At 49.2% G+C, this 20,459-nt stretch overlaps 12 protein-coding genes across 12 annotated transcripts; 6 read left to right on the forward strand and 6 right to left on the reverse strand.

Annotated features, from left to right (window-relative positions):
• Positions 1 to 803: 803 nt before the first annotated feature.
• N0V89_002068 (uncharacterized protein) lies at positions 804 to 2,348 on the reverse strand (the record flags this gene model as incomplete). The annotated part of the gene is made up of 2 exons (XM_056210878.1): positions 804 to 1,433; positions 1,500 to 2,348. 2 exons carry the CDS (start codon positions 2,346 to 2,348, stop codon positions 804 to 806), a joined length of 1,479 nt encoding a protein of 492 aa, XP_056074351.1.
• Positions 2,349 to 3,511: 1,163 nt separating this feature from the next.
• Positions 3,512 to 4,016, forward strand: N0V89_002069 (uncharacterized protein; the record flags this gene model as incomplete). The annotated part of the gene is made up of 2 exons (XM_056210879.1): positions 3,512 to 3,689; positions 3,754 to 4,016. The coding sequence occupies 2 exons, from the start codon at positions 3,512 to 3,514 to the stop codon at positions 4,014 to 4,016; spliced, it is 441 nt and encodes a 146-aa protein (XP_056074352.1).
• A 276-nt stretch (positions 4,017 to 4,292) lies between these two features.
• Positions 4,293 to 4,697, forward strand: N0V89_002070 (uncharacterized protein; the record flags this gene model as incomplete). Its single annotated transcript, XM_056210880.1, has 2 exons — positions 4,293 to 4,471; positions 4,520 to 4,697. 2 exons carry the CDS (start codon positions 4,293 to 4,295, stop codon positions 4,695 to 4,697), a joined length of 357 nt encoding a protein of 118 aa, XP_056074353.1.
• An 86-nt stretch (positions 4,698 to 4,783) lies between these two features.
• On the reverse strand, positions 4,784 to 5,230 carry N0V89_002071 (uncharacterized protein; the record flags this gene model as incomplete). Its single annotated transcript, XM_056210881.1, has 2 exons — positions 4,784 to 5,023; positions 5,069 to 5,230. The coding sequence occupies 2 exons, from the start codon at positions 5,228 to 5,230 to the stop codon at positions 4,784 to 4,786; spliced, it is 402 nt and encodes a 133-aa protein (XP_056074354.1).
• Positions 5,231 to 6,104: 874 nt separating this feature from the next.
• N0V89_002072 (uncharacterized protein) lies at positions 6,105 to 7,328 on the forward strand (the record flags this gene model as incomplete). Its single annotated transcript, XM_056210882.1, has 1 exon — positions 6,105 to 7,328. The coding sequence occupies one exon, from the start codon at positions 6,105 to 6,107 to the stop codon at positions 7,326 to 7,328; it is 1,224 nt and encodes a 407-aa protein (XP_056074355.1).
• An 895-nt stretch (positions 7,329 to 8,223) lies between these two features.
• On the forward strand, positions 8,224 to 9,429 carry N0V89_002073 (uncharacterized protein; the record flags this gene model as incomplete). The annotated part of the gene is made up of 2 exons (XM_056210883.1): positions 8,224 to 8,461; positions 8,516 to 9,429. 2 exons carry the CDS (start codon positions 8,224 to 8,226, stop codon positions 9,427 to 9,429), a joined length of 1,152 nt encoding a protein of 383 aa, XP_056074356.1.
• A 345-nt stretch (positions 9,430 to 9,774) lies between these two features.
• On the reverse strand, positions 9,775 to 10,351 carry N0V89_002074 (uncharacterized protein; the record flags this gene model as incomplete). The annotated part of the gene is made up of 2 exons (XM_056210884.1): positions 9,775 to 10,186; positions 10,245 to 10,351. 2 exons carry the CDS (start codon positions 10,349 to 10,351, stop codon positions 9,775 to 9,777), a joined length of 519 nt encoding a protein of 172 aa, XP_056074357.1.
• A 671-nt stretch (positions 10,352 to 11,022) lies between these two features.
• On the forward strand, positions 11,023 to 11,823 carry N0V89_002075 (uncharacterized protein; the record flags this gene model as incomplete). Its single annotated transcript, XM_056210885.1, has 1 exon — positions 11,023 to 11,823. The coding sequence occupies one exon, from the start codon at positions 11,023 to 11,025 to the stop codon at positions 11,821 to 11,823; it is 801 nt and encodes a 266-aa protein (XP_056074358.1).
• A 528-nt stretch (positions 11,824 to 12,351) lies between these two features.
• On the reverse strand, positions 12,352 to 12,927 carry N0V89_002076 (uncharacterized protein; the record flags this gene model as incomplete). Its single annotated transcript, XM_056210886.1, has 1 exon — positions 12,352 to 12,927. One exon carries the CDS (start codon positions 12,925 to 12,927, stop codon positions 12,352 to 12,354), a length of 576 nt encoding a protein of 191 aa, XP_056074359.1.
• A 569-nt stretch (positions 12,928 to 13,496) lies between these two features.
• N0V89_002077 (uncharacterized protein) lies at positions 13,497 to 14,632 on the forward strand (the record flags this gene model as incomplete). Its single annotated transcript, XM_056210887.1, has 3 exons — positions 13,497 to 13,520; positions 13,570 to 13,999; positions 14,055 to 14,632. The coding sequence occupies 3 exons, from the start codon at positions 13,497 to 13,499 to the stop codon at positions 14,630 to 14,632; spliced, it is 1,032 nt and encodes a 343-aa protein (XP_056074360.1).
• A 228-nt stretch (positions 14,633 to 14,860) lies between these two features.
• Positions 14,861 to 15,843, reverse strand: N0V89_002078 (uncharacterized protein; the record flags this gene model as incomplete). The annotated part of the gene is made up of 4 exons (XM_056210888.1): positions 14,861 to 14,881; positions 15,047 to 15,133; positions 15,206 to 15,717; positions 15,771 to 15,843. The coding sequence occupies 4 exons, from the start codon at positions 15,841 to 15,843 to the stop codon at positions 14,861 to 14,863; spliced, it is 693 nt and encodes a 230-aa protein (XP_056074361.1).
• A 2,900-nt stretch (positions 15,844 to 18,743) lies between these two features.
• N0V89_002079 (uncharacterized protein) lies at positions 18,744 to 19,691 on the reverse strand (the record flags this gene model as incomplete). The annotated part of the gene is made up of 4 exons (XM_056210889.1): positions 18,744 to 18,919; positions 18,977 to 19,014; positions 19,066 to 19,231; positions 19,277 to 19,691. The coding sequence occupies 4 exons, from the start codon at positions 19,689 to 19,691 to the stop codon at positions 18,744 to 18,746; spliced, it is 795 nt and encodes a 264-aa protein (XP_056074362.1).
• Between the last annotated feature and the right edge of the window lie 768 nt (positions 19,692 to 20,459).

Here is a 20,459-nt window from a genome sequence, read left to right on the forward strand (position 1 = left end):
CCCACTGTTTGGAGGCGAGCCATTTGTGCCCTTCCAGTTCCCACCAGACCGCCCACCATCCGAGGCCGGCGACGGTGTGCGAGGCCGAGGCAACGACCCATTCTACAGAGACCCATCCTACGACAATCTCCCACTCGGCCGTCTCGCTCGCTACATTATGCGGGCGTAAGGGCAACGGACAAAGCTGTACAGCCGAGCTGGTATACGTACGTTGATGCTTCGTTGCGCGAACTAGGCTGACAACTGTAGGGTTCAAGAGTGATGGAAGTCATTCGGCATACATAAAAGAGATGGATTCAGTTCACGACACTCGCTTGAGGAACGGCAAATGTTTTAGGTAGTTAATCGAACTTGTTTCCAATTTCGATTCTTGCGTCGCCCTTTTTCATCATGCGACATCCATCTGTTTTCTATATTGCCAGTTCTTCCAGTCGCAGTTTTCCTTTATTCTGCTTCCTATACTAGCTATTAATCTATTACATGAGCCACGTCTAGTAGTATCTAGTGATTATGTTTTTCTGACCCGCACGAGTTTCTCGTCCCTGCCGCCGCGGTCCATTACGCCCTTGGTTTTTTTACTTTCGAGGTTGTGTACGAAGTGAACATATTCTTGTGTCGCTTGTGTATGTTGCCCACCTTCGCGTTGAGGATCGTGAGATGGTGGTGCACGTAGCTCTACGTGATGAGTTGGAAGCCATACTACTAATGATAGAGTCTTGTAATTCAAAAAAAAAAGACCACCTAGTGCAGCGTCTCGATTAGCCCTACTCCCTATAATTGTACAAGCTACTCTAGAAAGCTTATCATGCTGAGTTCTCCGTTTTCCTCTCTTTCTCTCTCCCTGTCAAGGTTGCTGCGACCTTTCCACCCATGAGATGGTCGACGTCTGGTATGAAAAAGCTTGCTATTATTGCCAGCCCACCAAATGCAAGACTGACTAGGAAGATAGTCTTATATGCATCAGTATATGCCCACCGGTATGCTTGCGTGCCCGCCGCGAGAACTTCTGGTGTCAGACCGTCAATCTTACTGAGCAGTGTTTCTGAACCGCCAGCAGCTATCGCTGTCATGTAGGCCGACACTGAGCCAGCCGGGAGCCCTGCTGCAACGACCGCGCCTGGAACTTGTCGTGTAAGTTCCGTAGTAGTTCTTGATGCCAAAACGACTGAATAAATCGTACTTGCCACGGTACTTATAGCTGATCTCGAGGAGCCAGCAACACCAGCAGCTGTACCAATTTCGGCTTGGTCTGGGATGACAATGGTGCAGATGGGCAAAACGAGGGCTTCGTTCCAGCCTACGAAAATCGTGGCGAGCATCATGAACGAAATGGTCATTCCTGGCGTATCGGGTTTGGACAGGGCGGCCAAGCCGAGGAAGAGCGTGCCGAGAGTGATGACAGTGAGGCATTGGTATTTCCAGTGACCAAGAGACTGCGAAATTATTAGCTTAGGGACCATGATTGCGATGCGAGATGAGGGGAAAGAGATAATACATACCTTCGCGAACGTTCCTCCAATGATTTCACCAAAAGTGATGCCGATACCGACAATACAGGAGACTAGTCCGCCCCACATTACACGTCCTTCAGCATAGACGTTGACCGTCATTTGAGGCCACACAATAGCCTGGCTGTAGTAAACGCTCGCCCCGAGAGATAGACTGAGCATAGCAGCCACCCAGCCCCGAGTCCTGAAGAATGTCATGGGGATTAGTGGCTGCGACAAATTGGCATAGCTTTCGTACACGAACAACGCTACCAAGCACATGAAGCCAATGACAAGGGGTGCGAGAACCCGAGCGTCCGTCCAAGGATATAGCGTGTCTCCAGAAGAGAGCCCGATTATGAAGAGGACAAGGCCAGCCGTGTAGAGGAAGAGCCCTCCCCAGTCGAAGGTACGCAGAAACTTTGCGACATGGTCTTTTCCGTGCTTCTGGTGGAAAGTTGGCGGGAAGTAGAAGATAGCATATAACAGCGTAGTAAGACCGTTAAGTATGATGAGCAAGTAATATGCCCATCGCCAACCTGCGCTAGTGTTGAGGATGAAGGCTGTCGATATCGCGGCGCCAAAGCCAGCCGTAGGGAAAGAGAAAATAAAGATGATCGCGTTGAAAATGAATCTTCGCTTCACCGGGACGAGCTCTCCAATGACAAAGGCATAACTGTAGCCTGTAGAGGCACTCAGTCCAATGAGGACTTGTCCGCCAATCAATACGTTGATGTTTTTCGCAGTGCTCGCGACGATGGCGCCGATACATCCAAGGGCTGTGCCGGCAATGAAGAACCAACGCCGTCCAAACGTATCGGTGAGCCTTCCGACCAGCGTGAGGCCAACTGCCAGACCCATGGTGTACACTAGCGACAGCCAGATGACGCTTGATGCTGCGTCCAAGGACACGGCGATTTGCCCAAGCACTGGAGCTACGAGAGCGAAGCCTCCTGTTGAACCCTGACGAATGTGTTAATGAGATATACTGGTCACTTTTGCTGTCCAAATGAAGGGATGATGGAAAAGGTGGAACTATCCTACCATTAGATTCAATCCGATTGCCACCGTCGTTCCGACGAAGAAAGGGGAATGATAGTATCCTCTCGGAAGCTCTTCAGCTTCAGCAGCGAAGCCCTGCGCATCCGTTCCGATGTTTCCATATCCATCGTGCGAGCTAGATGCTTGTTCAATGTGTTCTGAGCGGTGTTTTTCCAACACAGTATCTGCCATGGTGAACGCTTTTAAGCAAGAGGTATAGTTTAGTGTAGGCTGCCAGTCTGCGATCCAGGTCACAGGGAATGTGGGTCATGCCCAGATACAGACCTGCATTTGTATCCGACACCATACGACTATTCCTAGCGCACTTTTGGCGCATGGTGATGGATCCGGTCACTCTGCTTGGATGGCCTACACGCATACTTACGGATGTGAATCTCCGTGCAAATAGATCAGGAGCTCACAAGTCTAACAAAGCGCCACTCGTGATCTACAACTCGCGACGCGGATGCGAGTCTAGGCCACAGCATGAGTGACGAGTGAACGATGTGATGAACGTTAGCTGAGTCGGAAAATGTATTTCCGGTTAGTGTGATAGTCAAAATGAGGGGTTCTGGGGTGCATAGATAGCGTGGAACGGCACAATTTAGCTCGATTTGGAGGCGAAGCGGGGTCTGCGCACGAGTTTTTGTAAACATGTGGCGCTCATGTCGGTGGTGTGGAAATGCAATGCCTTAGAAACATCCAGCTACTATATGCGAACACAGCGGTTATGGACATCCGGCTGTGCACTCCAACGCATCAGGATGACTTCCATCACCCAAATTTCAGGCTAGGAAAGTTTGATGATTAGATTCGGGTACACCTGACTATCTGGTGCTTTCGGCACGCGTTCAAGCATTGATATGTGTCAATGTACAAGCAAAGTGTCATTTAGATATTCCTAACTTTTACAGCTTTTTTTGAGCCCTCTTTTTATTGGCCGTATTGCTTCACTTGTGACATTCTTGAATCACAGCTAAAACATGCCATTTCTGCCGAAACGACAGCTCGGAAAGTCAGGCCCCAAGGTCTCCGCCTTGGGTTTTGGTGCTATGGGGCTGAGTGCTTCATATGGCAAGATTGACGACAACGAGGCTAGATTCGATGTGCTAGACCGTGCCGTAGAGCTTGGATCTACGTTCTGGGACACATCCGACGTTTGTGCGTATACTCTTATGCAATACCAAAACTTTATCATCGCTGTGATTGTATTAACAACTGAAAGATGCCGACAGCGAGGACCTTCTGAAGGTATGGTTCGAGCGCACTGGAAAACGCGATCGAATATTCTTGGCCACTAAGTTTGGCGTCTCCATCGCAGACGGAAAGCCGGCAATTCGAAGTGATCCGGAATATGTAAGGCAGGCCTGTGAAAAGAGTCTGAAGAGGCTGGGTGTGGACAGAATTGATCTATACTATTGTCACCGCGTAGACAAGGTAACGCCCATAGAAAGAACAGTAGCTGCGATGGTAGAGCTGAAGAAGTAAGTCTACTTAGATTGACTAGATGCAGAAGGCTGATTCTCTGGACAGGGGAGGGTAAAATTGGCGCTATAGGCCTTAGTGAGGTCTCCGCTGCTACAATTCGAAGGGCCGAGAAGATGCACCACATCGATGCTGTACAGCTTGAGTACAGTCCTTTCGCACTTGATATCGAGTCCTCTCAAATTGGTATCCTAGACACATGTCGAGAGCTGGGCATTGCGGTGGTCGCATATAGTCCACTAGGGCGAGGTTTTCTTACTGGTCAAATCAAAAGTCCGGATGACTTCGAAGAGGGTGATTTCAGAAGGCACGCTCCGAGGTACAGCAGGGAGAACTTCCCCTAAGAATCTAAAGCTGGTACAGGCATTGCAGGAAGTTGCGACGAAGAAGGATTGCACTGCTGGACAGTTGAGCCTGGCTTGGTTGCTGGCACAAGGCCCCGATATCATCCCTATTCCGTAAGGACAACATATGCCGCTCCGAATGTTATGCTAATAAATCGAAAGAGGAACGAAGAAGATCAAGTATCTCGAAGAAAACGTCAGTGCCATCAATGTGCAGCTCACAGACAACGAAGTCAAGCACATACGCGCGGAAATAGAGAGGGTTGAGGTAACTGGGGACAGATACCCACCAGCGTTCCAGTCGTACTCTTTCGGGGATACGCCTGAACTCAGCCCCTAGACTCGTTGCATTCATGACATGCATTATTGCCAGAGATCAGTGAACCATAAAATAATGAATACATGTGTGTTTGATATGATCATCCCTCACAATTTGTTCTTGACAGCCTCTCCAATTACAGTGTTATCGTACCCAAGCATGATATGGATCGGGGCCTTGATGAAATGATCCTCATCCGGTGCAATCGCAGCAACAAAGTCAGGGTCTGTCACTATCTCCTTCCAGGTTTCAATATCTTTAACCCATACTTCTGCAATGCCATCGTACTCTGGTACCGGAATTTGGAAGTTGTTGGCCTCTCCCCTGAAACGCGGAGAAGTGTGGAACTGCCACCATGAGCTGGATGCCAGGAAACTGCTGGCATGTCATACCTGATTGTATCGAATGACTTTCTCGCGGAACTTCTCGTTCTCTAGCGCGAGCTTGACGTGATTGCCTTTCCAGTAGTCATGGAAGAACTCGTCAGACACTTCGTCTTTCTTCTTCAGACATAGCTGAACCCGAATGTAGGGAAGGCTTGCCGGCTCGCCCATTGTATGTAATCGTGTGGTGTTGCTAGAGCTCAAGAATGTTGGAAAGGTTATGGCTAGATACAAATTATCCGTGTTTGAATGCAGAGTACATTACACCGACACGTGATGGTGTTGGAGAAAGGTATCCGGGCCTCCGTCGAGACCAAATCTGAGACTAGTCCCAAACTAGACTATCCGCATGCTTGAAATATGGGCGTCCCACGAAGTTACTAAAGGAAGCTGGTATCGGCTTACTGTGAATGTCATTTCATGACTCCTCGGTTCTCGTGCATCAGGTGTGCAATTAAGTCGAAATTTGAAACAGTCTAGATTGTGCCTCTGTCATAGAAGATCTTCGGAATATCTACCAATTTGCATCTGACGTATTTGCACACGTTCTTCCCAAGCATTTCGTAGCTTGAGCTTGAATTGGCACCGCGATCCAAATGATCCTTCAACAAGAAGTGTACAGCATTTAAAAAAGGTAGTGAGTTGAGGAGGCAAGCCGATAACGCCCGTAACCCGTATACGATCCAGTCCGTCTTCCGTCAATCGCATTCGGTCGATGCGCGCTGTCACATTAAAATTGTAGTACAGCGGCCCCTGATTTCGTACAGCATATCGCAACCTGGCCGTTAGCCGAACTCGGTGACGTGTTTGAGCTAGAGTGTTTGCGCACTTCAATTCTACTAGTCACGCGGGCGTTTGAACTGTGGTACAGCGTTCAACTGTTGAGCTCGCAATGACGTGTTGAGGGCAATGTACCCGAATCTCGTGGGGCAAGTGCGATAGATCAAAACATAATTTTTGGGGCAAGAAGTCCCCACTATTTCATAACTTCTGAAGCACATTCCAACATTCTGACCACGCTTCCACTTCATACCACTCTACCAACATGGCATTCAATATTCTTGTGATATCAGACCTCATCGTCGAGAAGACTCGGAATTACAAGCCTGATCTCATCGGAGAGATCAGCAGCGGAATGAGGAGTGTTTCATTGGAAATTCTCACACCCCCAACTTCTCCTCCGGTATCTATACCATCGGTTGTTGGCTCTTCCAAATCAACCGCCACCTCCGATTCGATCAACGTGCCTCACAGGATGTATTCTCCGCAAACCTTCCAGTATCTTGGCTTCTCGCCAAACGTAGCGAAGTACCTGTTTGGAAAGCTGGAGAAGCGCATGGAAGATTTGGGGGAAGAAGAGCCCGACTTGCTTGCATATTGGCAAAGCTATGTCAGGCACAAGTGCGACGAGATAGAAGACACAAGCGACGATTGGGAGGAAGCGATGGACAGCGTGGGGATACACGGCCGCATGCGAAATGCATTGCTTGATCCTAAGCATGTGTCGATACGGGGCATTCAGTCACTTTCGTCCTGGCTTTGCGAGATGATCGAGACGAACTATGACGCTCTCATCGACCTTCCCGATACAATCCTACTGCATGTCGAGCCCGACCACCCCTACATTCGTGGTGGAGGTTTCGAGGTTGACTACTCAGTCCCAGCCACTCTCGGCGGACACATCAACCTTTTCAAATCTGTCGCGCTCAAGAGAGCTCGTAATGTCATCGCTGAGGATGGCACCATCGACCTGGTTGACCTCCAGAGTTCCGAAGGTACAGACTTCGCGATTCGTGGAGGCCTTTACTTCACCCATCAAATGTGGGTAGCAACTCATTATTCAAGGCTCATAGGGGATGCCTGCCCCGTGTGCGATCGGAGAACGATCGAAATTTCTGTTCCTCTGGAGCATCTGAAGAAAGAGAACATGCTCGAGCTGGACTTTGGTGGGATGTGGAAGCGCCTAATCTTCTACTCTCGGCGGTGCGTAACCTACCCAAAGGATGTCAGTCGCTTGCGAAGCGATCACCACGTAGTGCACGGCCCCATAGCACACACGGCCAACCAGTCGTTTTCAAAGATGAAGGATCCGGAGGAGATTCAGAAGAAGCATATGCTTTGGGAATTTCAAAAGGAGCAGAAGGGAAAATTGGGGAAACAATATGTCTGGCTGAAGGAAGAAGCAGTCGAAAGACTGAGTGAGGTAGTGAGGGAGAAGGTGTGGATGAGGAGGCCCGAGCAGAGCTACGCACTCGTCGAGTCTCCGTAGGAAGGCTAAGAGTGGAAGTAGGGATATCTCATATCAGTACATCGATGAGACTCTGGCGGTCTATGATCAGTAGCTTGGTGTTAACGTTTGTTGCACAAGCGGGTGAAGGGTACCGCGTGTGTATAGGAAAAGGGGAAATGTGGAAGACGGAAGCGCGCATGAAGGCGGGGGAGAAAACACGCTAAAAGCGCCCCTGCAACTCGCGCGAGTCATGACACCTGGATCCTTTCACTACGACACGATCATGTGGTTTTGCACTTGTAATATGCTTTCGGTCAATCACGACTCCGGTGAAGACTCCCATTTTCTGAGAATATTACGGTTCGATTTCGAATACTTGCAAATATCTTTGGCGTATCATCTGACAAATTGATCGTTCACCACCGGTAAAGACATGGCAGTGCTGAACTGGAATGAGTTGCGCTTTGCGCACTACAGTCCCGGCGAGACAATAGCCATACTCTCAGGTGCTTTGGTAATTACTGTCTCAACGCTTTGAATGTGCGCTACGAGTTAACAAGGTGCAGTTCTTCATATACACCATTGCAAACGCCATATACCGAATATACTTCCATCCGCTGGCACGCTTCCCAGGCCCGCTTCTTGCACGATTGACGCCAGTAAGTTCAAAACGGACTGAGCAGAGGTTGAGCGCTTATATATTTAGATTCCGGCAACATGGAGTCTACTTGGCGGCCGTATACCTTTCTATATCAAAGACTGTCACGACAAATATGGTCCCGTCGTGCGAATAGCACCCAATGAGCTTTGCTTTGACGAGGAGTCTGCATGGAAGGACATTTATGGTTCTCGCGGGCTAGGTCACAAGAACTTCCAGAAAGACCCCATCCACGTTGGATCAATCGCAGCGGTGCATGGAGCTTCTACAATCACTATGGCGGGCGATGACGATCACGCGCGGCAGCGAAGAGCATTGTCGCATGCCTTTTCTACAAAGGCATTGCTCGAGCAGGAGTACATCGTTATGAAATACGTCGAGACGTTTTCGCAGAAGATGCAGGAGTTTGCTCGTGGAGAGGGGATTGTCGATGTCACGGACTGGTTCGCATACACGACCTTCGATGTTATTGGTGAATTGGCGCTTGGAGAGCCTTTTGGATGTCTTCACAACCGTCAGTCTCATATCCGTCAATTTCTTGGAGGCAAACTCATCTAATTGGCAACAGAAGACTTCCGTTTCTGGGTGCCGCTTATCAGCGAGTCGATCAAAGCCGGCGCTATCGAGCAGGCTACTCGTCGTGTCAGCCAGACTGGAAGCCCACTTCAACGGTTTCTCCAGTGGTGTATACCATCGCATGTCGCTAAGAGCCGGAAGCAACATCTAGACCACAGTAGAGAGAAGATACTAAAGCGCATGGAAACGCAGACAGACAATCGCGACTTCTTGTACTACGTAATGAAGCAGCAAGACAAAGGTGACCTCAACCTCGGCGAAGTCATAGTAAACGGCGCACTGTTCATCATTGCTGGTACAGAGACTACCGCTGGCTTTCTGACTGGTCTGTTCAATCTGATCACTCGACCCGAAAACAAGCACATCCTTGACAGGCTCACTCAAGAGGTCCGCTCTTCCTTTCGAACCGAGACAGAACTGCGTTTCGAAGAACTTGCCAAGTTACCTTATATGACTGCTGTCATAGAAGAAGGCCTACGGATGTTCCCCTCAGCACCCATTGGATTTGTCCGCACGGTCCCCGAAGGTGGGGACACTGTTTCCGGCGAATTCATCCCTGGCGGTACTACGGTATCTGTCTGTATGTGGGCGTCTACCAAGTCGGAGCGCAACTTCCAGGATCCTTATGTTTTCCGTCCAGAGCGTTGGTTGGATCGAGAGAACAACAAGACTGACAAGCTCGGCGCCAGTAACCCTTTCTCGTTAGGGCCGAGGGGCTGTATTGGACGGAACTTGTCATACATGGAGATGAGGCTAATCATTGCGAAGCTGCTTTGGCATCACGATGTCGAAATGTACGGAGACAATGAGGTTTGGAACCCGAAGAATGAGTATGAAAACATGGTGGTTTACAACAACTGGATCAAGCCGGGTCTCAAGCTGAAGCTGATACCTAGAAAGACATAAAAGATGTTACATAGTCAATATTGCAGGTACAACTGCAAATGCAACGTAGCCTGGCATTTCTTCAATCTTTCATAATGTTCATCCAGAGTGTGTTCTAGCTTGTTCTTGATGTACACCACAGTTGATCGCAAATTGCCGTTGGCGCTAGATCTTGGGGAGATATTATAGTAGTGAATATTAGCTACAAGAGCTTACCGTTTCCAGACCATTGAAATCACACAATCATATGAGTAGATAGAAGGTTGGTTGCAAGGACTACATATACAGCCATGCGCAAAGGTGGTCACGATTACATCTTCCATGGTCGTTGTCTCGCTTCTGCGATGGTAAGGTGGATTCAGCATCTCATTTATTTGCCATCAAATGCTCAAAACTGCAACTCAAGAGCTCCACCACATTCCCCCACGGATCACGTACATATGCCGCCTGATCCTCAGCGCCCATGCTCACAGTCTCTCCAAGTTGTTCTCCCCCATTTTCTAGCACTCGTTTTATTGCACCTTCTACATCCGGCTCAGTGACAGCAATGTGAAAGAACCCAGTCTTCGCATAGTCAAAGTCGGAGGAGGGCTTATTCGGCGGGTCGATGAATTCGAAGACTTCGAAGCCCACGCTATTGCCGGTGCCTAGCCATGCGATTTTGACCTTGTGCAATTTGGAATCGTAGATCTTGAAGATTGGTGCGTCTTGAGTTTCGGCGCGGTTTGTCATGCGGTCACCTCTGCAGATGGACTTTGTGTTAGCTTCTGTTCTTGTACTGGGTTTTAAAGCATAAAGTTGCTTGGCTTATGATTGCGGCTTACTGACTGGCTTACCTTAGCCTTCTGAAGCCAAACACTTTCCCATACCATTCGACGGCTTTGTCGCAATCAGGAACGGAGATTGCGACATGGTTCAAGACGTGATTATGCTGCCGCGACATTGCGTCAAAAAGCGCTTTTACGGAGGTTTACTGGCCGTTCTATACTCGTTGTGTTAAGTACGTCAGTGTTGTTGTTCAATGGACACCTCTGACAAAGCCGTAATCGTTGTATGAAAGGTGTTGCTCCAGAACGCATAAAGAGATTCAAAGGCACGAGGGAAACAGTAGACTCGACCATTGAATTAGGGTCTCACGCGAGGCTAAACAGTAGCAGTATACCAGGTTAGGGGATAGAGAGTAAGGATATTGTTTTCCTATGGTGTATTCCGTCAAACCTTTGATTATCGTAATCACTAGGTTCGTACAAGCGCATGTAGCGGCCAATTCGGATGTTTGTTTTCCTGGACCCTTCCGACTACGTCATTATCGAAATGCGGGGTGCGAAGCTAATGGAGTAAACGCTAGAGTTGTGCGCTAGGGGGAACGTCTGAGACCCATGTAGCTTTCCCGGTTGAAGATATCCTGTGGTGTCTACTTTGTACTACCGCTCTAGCAGCGCATCATAGGAGAAACGACAACATCAATTGAAGTAACAGATAATTGTCAACGCGATTGTTTGACAGACAGAGATTCCTCGTTCAAATAAAGAATCTGACCTCATTCATAGCACGTGCTGGCATTGGATATTCACCCAAATTGATATCCTTACTTTTACTTCAACCGTCCAAGTAATGAAAGATATTGCATCAAAAACAGCTTTGATCACGGGCGGTGGCACTGGGATCGGTCTTGCGCTTGCTCTCCAACTAGCCGCAGAAGGAGCCAACATCATTGTTTCGTCTACGAGTCAAGAACGTCTTGCAGCAGGAGCACAACAGATCCGAGAGGCATCCCCCAATGTCAAAGTGCTCGATATCGTCTGCGATGTCTCAGACCGCGAATCCGTCAAGAACCTGAAAGAAGAGATTGGTAAAATCGGTCTGCAAGTTGATATACTCGTCTGCAACGCCGGCGTTACCACAAGCGGGGATTACCACCTTCACCGCGAGGAAGACTGGGACTGGGTTTATGGTGTTGTGCTCAACGGAACCACCTACTGCATTCAGGCATTCTACCCAGATATGGTGGCTCGCGGTTCAGGACACATCGTCATCAATGGGTCTCAGGCCGGCATGGTGCCGAACTGGGTGACCTTACATGGACCTTATACGTCTGCTAAGGCCGCTGTGCATGCTTTGGGTGCAGCTATGCGCCCTGAAGCGGCAACTCATGGTGTTGGAATAACTACGGTCGTCATTGCGGGGACGCAAACCGAGATCATGAAGAGCGAGAGAAGTCGGCCAGAAAGGTTCGGCGAGCCTCTGAAGGTGGAGGTGGCGAGGAGAGCGGCAAGAAGAATACCCACGAGTGAGGTTGCAGAGAAGATTGTTACAGGCATCAAGGAGGACCGGGGATGGGTGGCTACCCATCCGGATATGAAGGATAGGACAAAGCAGTACTTCGATGAGATTCTGGCGGCCTATGATCAGTAGCTTAATAACAGCACGTCTCGTGTTGATTTTAGTATGTCTGAGCCAGATGTGTGAAATAAAAAAAACTGCCTTAGAAAGGGTGTGGCTTTTTCTGCGCATTCAGCAGCAGACTGTCCTTCCCATGTGACCAGGTTTACGAAGTGCGAATACTGACGATGTGAAGCAGTCAAATGAGCAGCAGGCACTGGAAGGGTTTTGAGGAGCTAAATAAAGGGCAAGACCAAACCAGTGTACGATCGTATTAGAGATGTGGTTCTATACGCTGAATACTGTGAACAGCATTTTCGATCCTTAGCAAACCCATCCGCCATCAATTATTTGCACCGTACCAGTGATGTACTGCGTATCGTCACATAACAGCCATGCAATGAGTGCTCCGACTTCTTGAGGTGTTCCTCGACGCATGATTTGTTGCTTCCACACCTGCTCTCCGCCTCTAGCCTTTACGGAAGCCTGCTGCATGGGCCCATCAATCAGCCCACTGCTATCGTCAGCTATGTTTAAGTAGATGTAATTGAGTTCGATGACTCACGGCGCTATACAGTTCACTCGGATTTTGCGGTCGCCAACCTCTTTCGCTGCTGTGCGTGATAATCCTATCACTGCATGCTTCGATGTCGTATAGGCAGCGTTTTTCGGAAACCCAATGACACCACAGATCGAAGCTGCATTAACTAAGCTCCCCTTCTCATTCATGTTCTGCAGTTGCGCCCTCATGCAATGCATGACGCCATGCAGATTGACATCTAATACAAAATGCCAATCCTCATTGTTCAAGTCTTCAACTCGTTCTTTATTGATCACTTTGGGAACAACGCCAGCGAGGTTCACTGCGCCGTCCAGCTTTCCGAACGTCTCCACTGTTTTTGCTATCCAGGCATTGACCTGGTCATCTTTGCGTACGTCGACTGTGGTGGATAGGACTTTGCCCGTGCTGACTTTCTCAATATCGGCGGTCTTCTCTTTTAGTGCGGTTTCGTTGACGTCGGCGATGGAAAGGTGGGCGCCTTGCCGAGCGAGAAGTAGGGAGGTTTCATATCCGATGCCTGATGCTGCACCTGTAAGGGCGACGACTTTGCCTTTGATTCCGTAGTCTAAAGGCATTGTGGGAACAGGGAACGCGTCGATTGCGTGGTAGTAGAAGGAGCAGGAGAGGGTTTTTGCTGCCAAAAGCTTAAGAAGTCGCTATTTGCTACCACTACTATGAGGCGTTGTGTTATTGACTTCACGCCTGACAACTTTGGTCGGAACGTATGTCAGTAGCCATTCAAACGCGTCGCGCGTCCGGTGGGAGTGCCCGATGGGCTCGGAGAGCCTTTTCCGTCCCATTCGCCTGTACGGAATTAAGCATATCGAATGCCATATGAATGTCGTAAACTCCGCGATCAATAGTTTCGGAAGATAAAGAACACGCGGAAGACGATGTTGTGGGGGAGATCTAGGACTGAGGGGCAAAGTGCGGGGCAAACTAACTATGGTATCTATCCAGGGTTCTACGGAAGTACACTCCCACAATGCATCAGCCGGCATCTGTCATGCCCTTAGTTGAAGATGCGTAGGCACGTGAGATGTTCAATGGGCATCGCAGCCTTGGACGCAGCCTCTCAAAGTCCTCAATTGCGCTCCCTGTCGACCCTTCACTTCACGAACAAAAAAGCACACACTATAGGAATATGAAGGCAGCGCAATGGGATCCGGTGCGTATGTTCTAGTGCCAATCGAGTCCCAGTATACTCATTAGACTAGGCGCAGCAGAAGGTGGTAGTAAACGAGGTCTCCAAGCCGATACCAGGCCCGGGCCAATTCCTTGTCAAGCTTGCATCCGCATCCCTATGCCATTCAGATCTCATGTCCATGGCTATGCCCCACACGGAACCCATAACCATCGGTCACGAAGGCGCCGGCTATATCGAGGAGATTCATCCTACAGCACAAAACAAAGGATTCAAAATAGGCGATAGTATAGGCTTCACGTACATCGTCAATTATTGCGATGATTGCGAAGGTTGCGAGATCCACAACAACCACTGTTTGAACAAGAAAAGTCGTGTGAACGGTTTCAATGAACCCGGGCTGTTTGCAGAATATGCGACGGTCGATGCAACGAGCTGCATCATCTTACCAAAACAACTACCACCGGAGACGTCAAGCCCCATCTTTTGTGGTGGTATCACAGGTGCGTGGCAACTTTGGAATATTGAAATCCTTATTAAATTTGCTCACATGATTAGCTTTTCATTGTGTCGATTCATGCGAACTGCAGTCCGGTCAGTGGCTCGCCGTCGTCGGGTGCGGAGGCCTCGGCCAGTTAGCCGTTCAATACGCAAAAGCCATGGGTTTCAAAGTGATTGGCATTGACATCAATGATGACATTCTTGAAAATTCTAAGTCGCAAGGCGCAGATGCTGTTTTCAACAGTCGTACCAACCCTAGTTACATCGAGGAAGCAAAGGCATACATGGATCGTGGGCCAAACAAGGGTGCTGATGCGGTTGCAGTGTTCAGCGCAGCTCCGGCTGCTTATAAAAGCGCACCGCCCCTAGTCAAATTAGGCGGAATCATCATGGTTGTAGGACTACCAGCTGAAGGTGTGACTTTCAATGCTCTGGATATTGCCACAGGGAAGTACAGGGTCAAGGGAGACAGTACGGGCATTCCAAGAAGGATGAAGAAAGCCATCGATTTTACGGCCAAACACAGCATCAAGCCGGAGATCGAAACGCACAAGAGTCTGGAAGCGGTGAATGGCATGGTCGAGAGGATGAGGAACGGCGAGCTCACGAGGCGGCAAGTCGTGCAATTCGCCTGAACCCTGTCTCTCTATCAGCGACTATATTAGTCTGATATCATATGGCATTTGATTCCACCAGCTCCAGCATATTATCACCACTGATTCATTCCATCATCACTGAAGTTACCTTCGCAGGCTCTAATAAGTCGCAGCGACAATCGACATACGTCCACCATCAGAGATTAGGATGTTACCGTCTGGGGTAAATTGATCAGCACAAGAGAGCATTGGAAGACATACACCCACTTACTTGTGTACGCGCCAGCCCTACTGCACATGAAGATCAACGCACCGCCGGCATCCTCAGCTGTACCGGCCCGCGTCAATGGTACCATATCTGGTGATAGGGAACCTTCTTGTGACATGTCTTTATCTCCCATCAGTCCCTAAAGCTCTCAGCAATGGAATGATTAGTCCCGCATTGGAACGTACCTTGCTCATGTCGCTCGGATATACACCAGGACAGAAGCAATTCGCGCGGATGTCGAGCCGCCAGTCTGCTAGCATCGTCGAAAGCTGCTTGACGATATGTATGATCTTACCGTTTCCATAAGTCTTTCGAATATTCCAACATATAGAGTTGCAACATACCGCCATCTTACTTCCCGCATACGCAAATCCCATTCCGGGCCTGCGACTCATAGCGCCAATACTTCCCGTGACGATGAATTGACTCTTAACACCTACACTCCTTGCAACCTCACTCTCATTACCTTTTCCCAATAACCCTAGAAATGCGACGAGCGTGTAGAAGCACGCGGTTGCATTTACTTCAAAAGCCTGCGTAAAGTCCGCCATCGGCGTATCCCACAGATACTTTTGCACTTCCTCAAGGCTCGGCTTGCGGTCTTTAGGCAGACCGTACATATCTGGGCCCGTAGCGCCAGAATTCGCAATCACGCAATTGACGAAGCCGGTTTCTTTTTCGATGCGTGAAACGGCTGCCAAGAGGGAGTCCTTAGAGGTAATGTCGCATTGTATTGGGACAATGATCTCTGGCGAGTGAGATGCGACGGACTCGAGGGCTGGGAGGCGTCGGCCAAGGATGTAGACTTTGGAGGCGTGATTTGTGGCCAGCGTTTTGGCGAACATGGCGCCGATTCCTGGTATTTGCCATTAGTATTGTATGGTCTGAGCGATTGGGAATGGAATATACCGGAACCACCACCAGTGATCACGAAAACCATGCCCTTCACGCTGAAGAGTTTATTTATTTCTAGACTGGACATGTTGTGTGTATCGGTCAGTATGCAGCACGAAGCCTGTATTTTAGTCGTTCAGGTTGCACAAAAGAGAATACCGTGCCGGTACTTTACGTGGTCCGGAAATAGCGCTCCTAGACCTAACCTTCGTTTTCCGGTACACCCAGCCTCAGTAGTAAACCGGCTACGTTAGGCGAAAGAGTCTAGCATTCCCCCGCACTACCGTACCGCAACCGCACCGTGAGGTGTTCACAACACAACAATGTAGAAAGCTTGACATAGAGTCGAACTCTCCATAAGATCACTCCTGAGGCGCAACTTGACCAAAGTCCGAAGCTAGACGTGTTGAGCAATTTGCTGTTGGAAAGCTGATGAAAATCACTGGATGTAACGACTCGGACCGGAGTACCCAGAGACAACACGATGCAAAACAAAGATGAGAAACTCAAGTACTCACTTCGGTGACTCACTACGACTGAACACATTGTTAAGTTATTTCATGCGTTGTTTGTTCTGGGGCCCTTGATTTTGCTAGCACAATATCTTTCGAATGGAATGCCAGAAAAATCTCCATTGCTTATGCTGCTGCTTCATACGAAGTTCTTGTGTTTTCTTGGGATTGCTTGCTGGGTTTTCGTTTTCTTGCTTGCCTTTGTACCGGATTAATGTTATATATTGAGCCATGCAATATTGACGCAGCTTATTTGCTAAAGCTTCGTATTTAAGGATAACATAGGGACTTTTATTGAACGATTACCATAGTTGGGTATAGCCTTCAACAAGCAGTACTTGATGAGAAACGCAGATGTACTGATTGCGTACTGGAAAGGTCATGACTCGCCTATATACACAGAGGAAGGCTTGTTCATTAAAAATTATCCAACAAAGATCGTCAATATACAAGGACAAGGCCAGCCGGTCATCTCCTGGATTCTATCCAGCCTGGTATGAGCTATCAATGCCCCAAATCAGGTCCAGAAAGAAGAGAAGTGACGAGCTGAAGTCATGGGTCACCCTAGAGTGCTTTGAAGGTCGGATGCTAGGAGCAAGGTTAGTAGGTTGCATCCTACCAGGATGTCGGTGTTTTAAGTCTTTCTTCAGGTCATCACGGATGAGCTACCTGCTTTCGAATCACCCGGATTGCCACACAGACTGTATTTGGCCTGTTACGCCACCCTCGCTGTGGCCTCATACAAGTTCGACAGACAGCTTTCCCCTTTCGAAAATTCTTATCATCGACATGTGCTGGTCGGTTGATGCGGGAGGTCTTTGGTGCAGTTCCCGGACCAAGGTATGTTATATTTTCATCGTAGTCAACACCAGTGAACAATGCTGACGATGCTTGAGCGTCACGAGATATGCTTTCACTCTTTCAAGGTGACTCTCTCCCAGCAAGTGCAATAAAAGAAGAGAAAATATGCCCCAGCAATCTTTTTACTACATAACACAACTTCCCTTGAGCTCAACTCAGCGCCCGACGAGTATATCATACGTACTCGAATCCACACGCTTAACAAAGTTCCCTTCTTAGCAACCTTTCAAAACTAAGTCCAAGTCAACAAGAAGAGAAGCGGACACTCGGTAACACAATGTGCGCCATCAATGTCTACGTCAAGCCCTGTGGTTGTCGATCTGAATCTGCTTCGATCGGCCACTGCATCAACGCCATGGCCACGGGCCGCCGCTGTAGCCAGGTTCAGCGTCGGGAAGTTCAGGACAGCACGTCTTGTACACACCACCATTCACACGGCTACCCATCAAGCTCTCAGCCTAGTCATACCCGTAGTCGCTCGCGTAGTCGCTCCGGCGGTGCATTCGGTGGCCTCTTCAGCGCTTCGACCAGCCGAAATCGTCCTCGGGAGTCTTCACGCAGCCGTCCTCGAGAACCCTCGCGCAGCCGCCTTGAAACCACTGCAACAGGACACGCACCTCGTAATGGCAATTTCACCCACTTCGACCCCACTGCGATGGGACACACTCGTCATGAAGATGACCACCACCTCCAGCCCCATCAAAATGACCGCTATGTTCGCAGTGGGACGCAATATCGCCAAGCATATACACAAGAGCCCTACGGTATGCCAGAGCATCGCTCCACTGGCCGTTATCAGTCGCATGGAAACACATTCCAATACTATCAGGAGCGTGGTTCGAGTAACCACACGGCGTATTATACTGACCGCCCTGGTCAAGGTACGGCACATTCTATGACTGGGACTCAGCAGCGCCGATCGGCCCCTCGTGCCTCAAGCCGAAGTCGCCGTCGCAGTCGCTATGACGACGAAGATGAGGATGTGTTCGGGGGCGGTCGCCGCCGCCACTAGACGCGGAGTAGAACGACTAGGGAATTTGCCATCACATCACGGTAATTGGCTAACGCTCGTCTTATCTACCCTTAGAACAGTTCGTCTTCTTGTTGGCCCAGCTCTGATGAGGTATTAATGTCATAACTTGTTCTCGAATGCGGTGTGTGGAGGAAATCTAAGTCTTTCTTCAGTCAACTTTGACTTCCTTCACACAAGAGCATCGGCACTCGACTTTGTCCGAACGTGGGTGGATTTCCTTCTTTATTTTTCTTTTCTTCTTCTTCTAGATTACACTGATTGGCGGATGAGAGTTGTCTAAACCTCAAAGCTGACACATGCAGCCATAGAGCTGGCATCAGTATATTTGGAGTCGTGATTACCACGCCAATGATATTTGGTCACGTATTGTTCAAGACCATCTATTTGAGGGATGCAATGTATGTAGTAATGAGATTCTACTCACAAGTACGTGGTGTAAGATTCATCTTCTATCCGTGAAAGCATGCCAATAATACAGGAGCTCGCAGAACGAATCAAAAGAAGCGAAATGCGGTGATAGCACAATTCTCATCTCCGTTATGACGTATTTCAACGACAAGGGGTTGAACAAACACGTGCTCACTAGAATCGGATAACATAGGGGCAAGCCTTCTCGCTCCAACCCTTGAAGTTGTCCTTCCTGATATTCGTTCCAGTTTTCAGAGCATTAAACATGTTGTAGCCGTTGTCCATCATGAGGCCGACATGGTGAATACCACCAGGATTGTTCTTGCAGTCACACTCGCCACCGAAAAAGACTGTAATTCCTCATTAGCGCATAATATCGGAGCATCTTGAGCAACACGAAGACTTACCAGCATCACCAGCACGGCGCTTGGAGAAAGGAACTTTCCTATGACGAATGAGTATATTTTCATCCAGACTACTACAAGTTCAAACATACTTGTACTTGAGCTTCTCTTCACTGGCACAGTACATGGAGCGAGTGACTCGCAGACCTTCCTTGAACAAGTCGCGACCAGTCACCTGGCAAACAGCCCAAGAGACGAGGCCAGAACAGTCAAATCCGCCTCCAGTCTTACCCTTGCAATTGCCACCGGCCCAGTGATCTGTAGCATGTCAGCCAAATTCGTGAAAATATGAACCCGACCTACAAGGAACGCCTTTCTGCTCTTCAGCTTTCTTCAAGATCTTTTCACCCAGGTTCAGAGTCGGCGTGATAGGAGGCTTTGGTGTGGTGCCAGGTTTAGGGACACAGCACTTGAAGGCGTCTGGACCGGGGCAAAGACCGGCGAGAGTAGTCCTTCCACTGCCGCATTCGTCCACAAACCGGCAGTCGCCCTTCTGGCCAGCCCCCTGACAGGAAGGCTTAGTGCAGCACTTGATGTCGTCGGGAAGGCCTGGGCAAGCGTTGCTGATGTACGAGCCACCGCCACTAGAGCATGAGTTCGTGGAGATGCAAACACCTTGAACGCCGTTCTTGCCGGTGCAAGTTCCGTTATTATGGGAAGCGGCGGTGACCGATGATACGGCTGCCAGGAGGAGTGAAGAGAAGAGAGTGGCGCGCATGATGGCGACGTTTGAAATGACGAGTGTATAGGAACCGTTGAATGAGTGACTAGTGTACGTAGGACTCTAATGGTGTGCGACCTGTTCCATCGTGATGGTGTCAGACTTTATACACAACTCTGAAACAGAGACCGAAAGGTACACTTCCAAGAGCTGATTGTAAATTCGTACAGATGGTATTGCCTTCGTGATTATTACAAGGCCATTACCACTACAACAGCGCGCACCGCAGCTTATACGGGCAGAATGCGAAGGCAGCAGACTAACAGTAGCAGGCGCGTGGGAATCCCAGGCTCAAAAGCAATCGTATTTCGCATTTAAATCTTCATTGGCGTAGGTCTGGAATGCTTTGTGGAGGGAGTCATGAGGCTCCGCTAAGCTCATTACCGGACACGACGTCGGCGTGATGCGAATACGATAGACGGCGATCAGCCACAACCCGGGCGAATGAGGACTCATCGGACTGCAAATGTGGCAGTTTTCCAATCATACCTGCGGTTGTGCTTCTGAAACCCCAGATGAGATCGTGCATACCCAGGAGAAAGTCCGAGAGCAGACGGACGGCCATCCGTTTCCAGCCCCCAAGAACATCACGTGGGTCCCTCGTATCTATTCCAGCAACCTCGCATGCCAGGTCGAGTCCAAAAATAGTCTGCTTCACTTACCCGAACCGCACAAAACCTGGGAGATAAAATTTGACCAGCTTCTTAAGAGTGCGTCGCATATCCGGTGCATGTTCAAGGATTGCGGAATCAAGTGACACCCTGA

The sequence above is a fragment of the Didymosphaeria variabile genome (genome assembly GCF_027946475.1).
Source record: "Didymosphaeria variabile strain IMI 356815 chromosome Unknown scaffold_2, whole genome shotgun sequence".
Classification (NCBI taxonomy): Eukaryota; Fungi; Ascomycota; class Dothideomycetes; order Pleosporales; family Didymosphaeriaceae; genus Didymosphaeria; species Didymosphaeria variabile.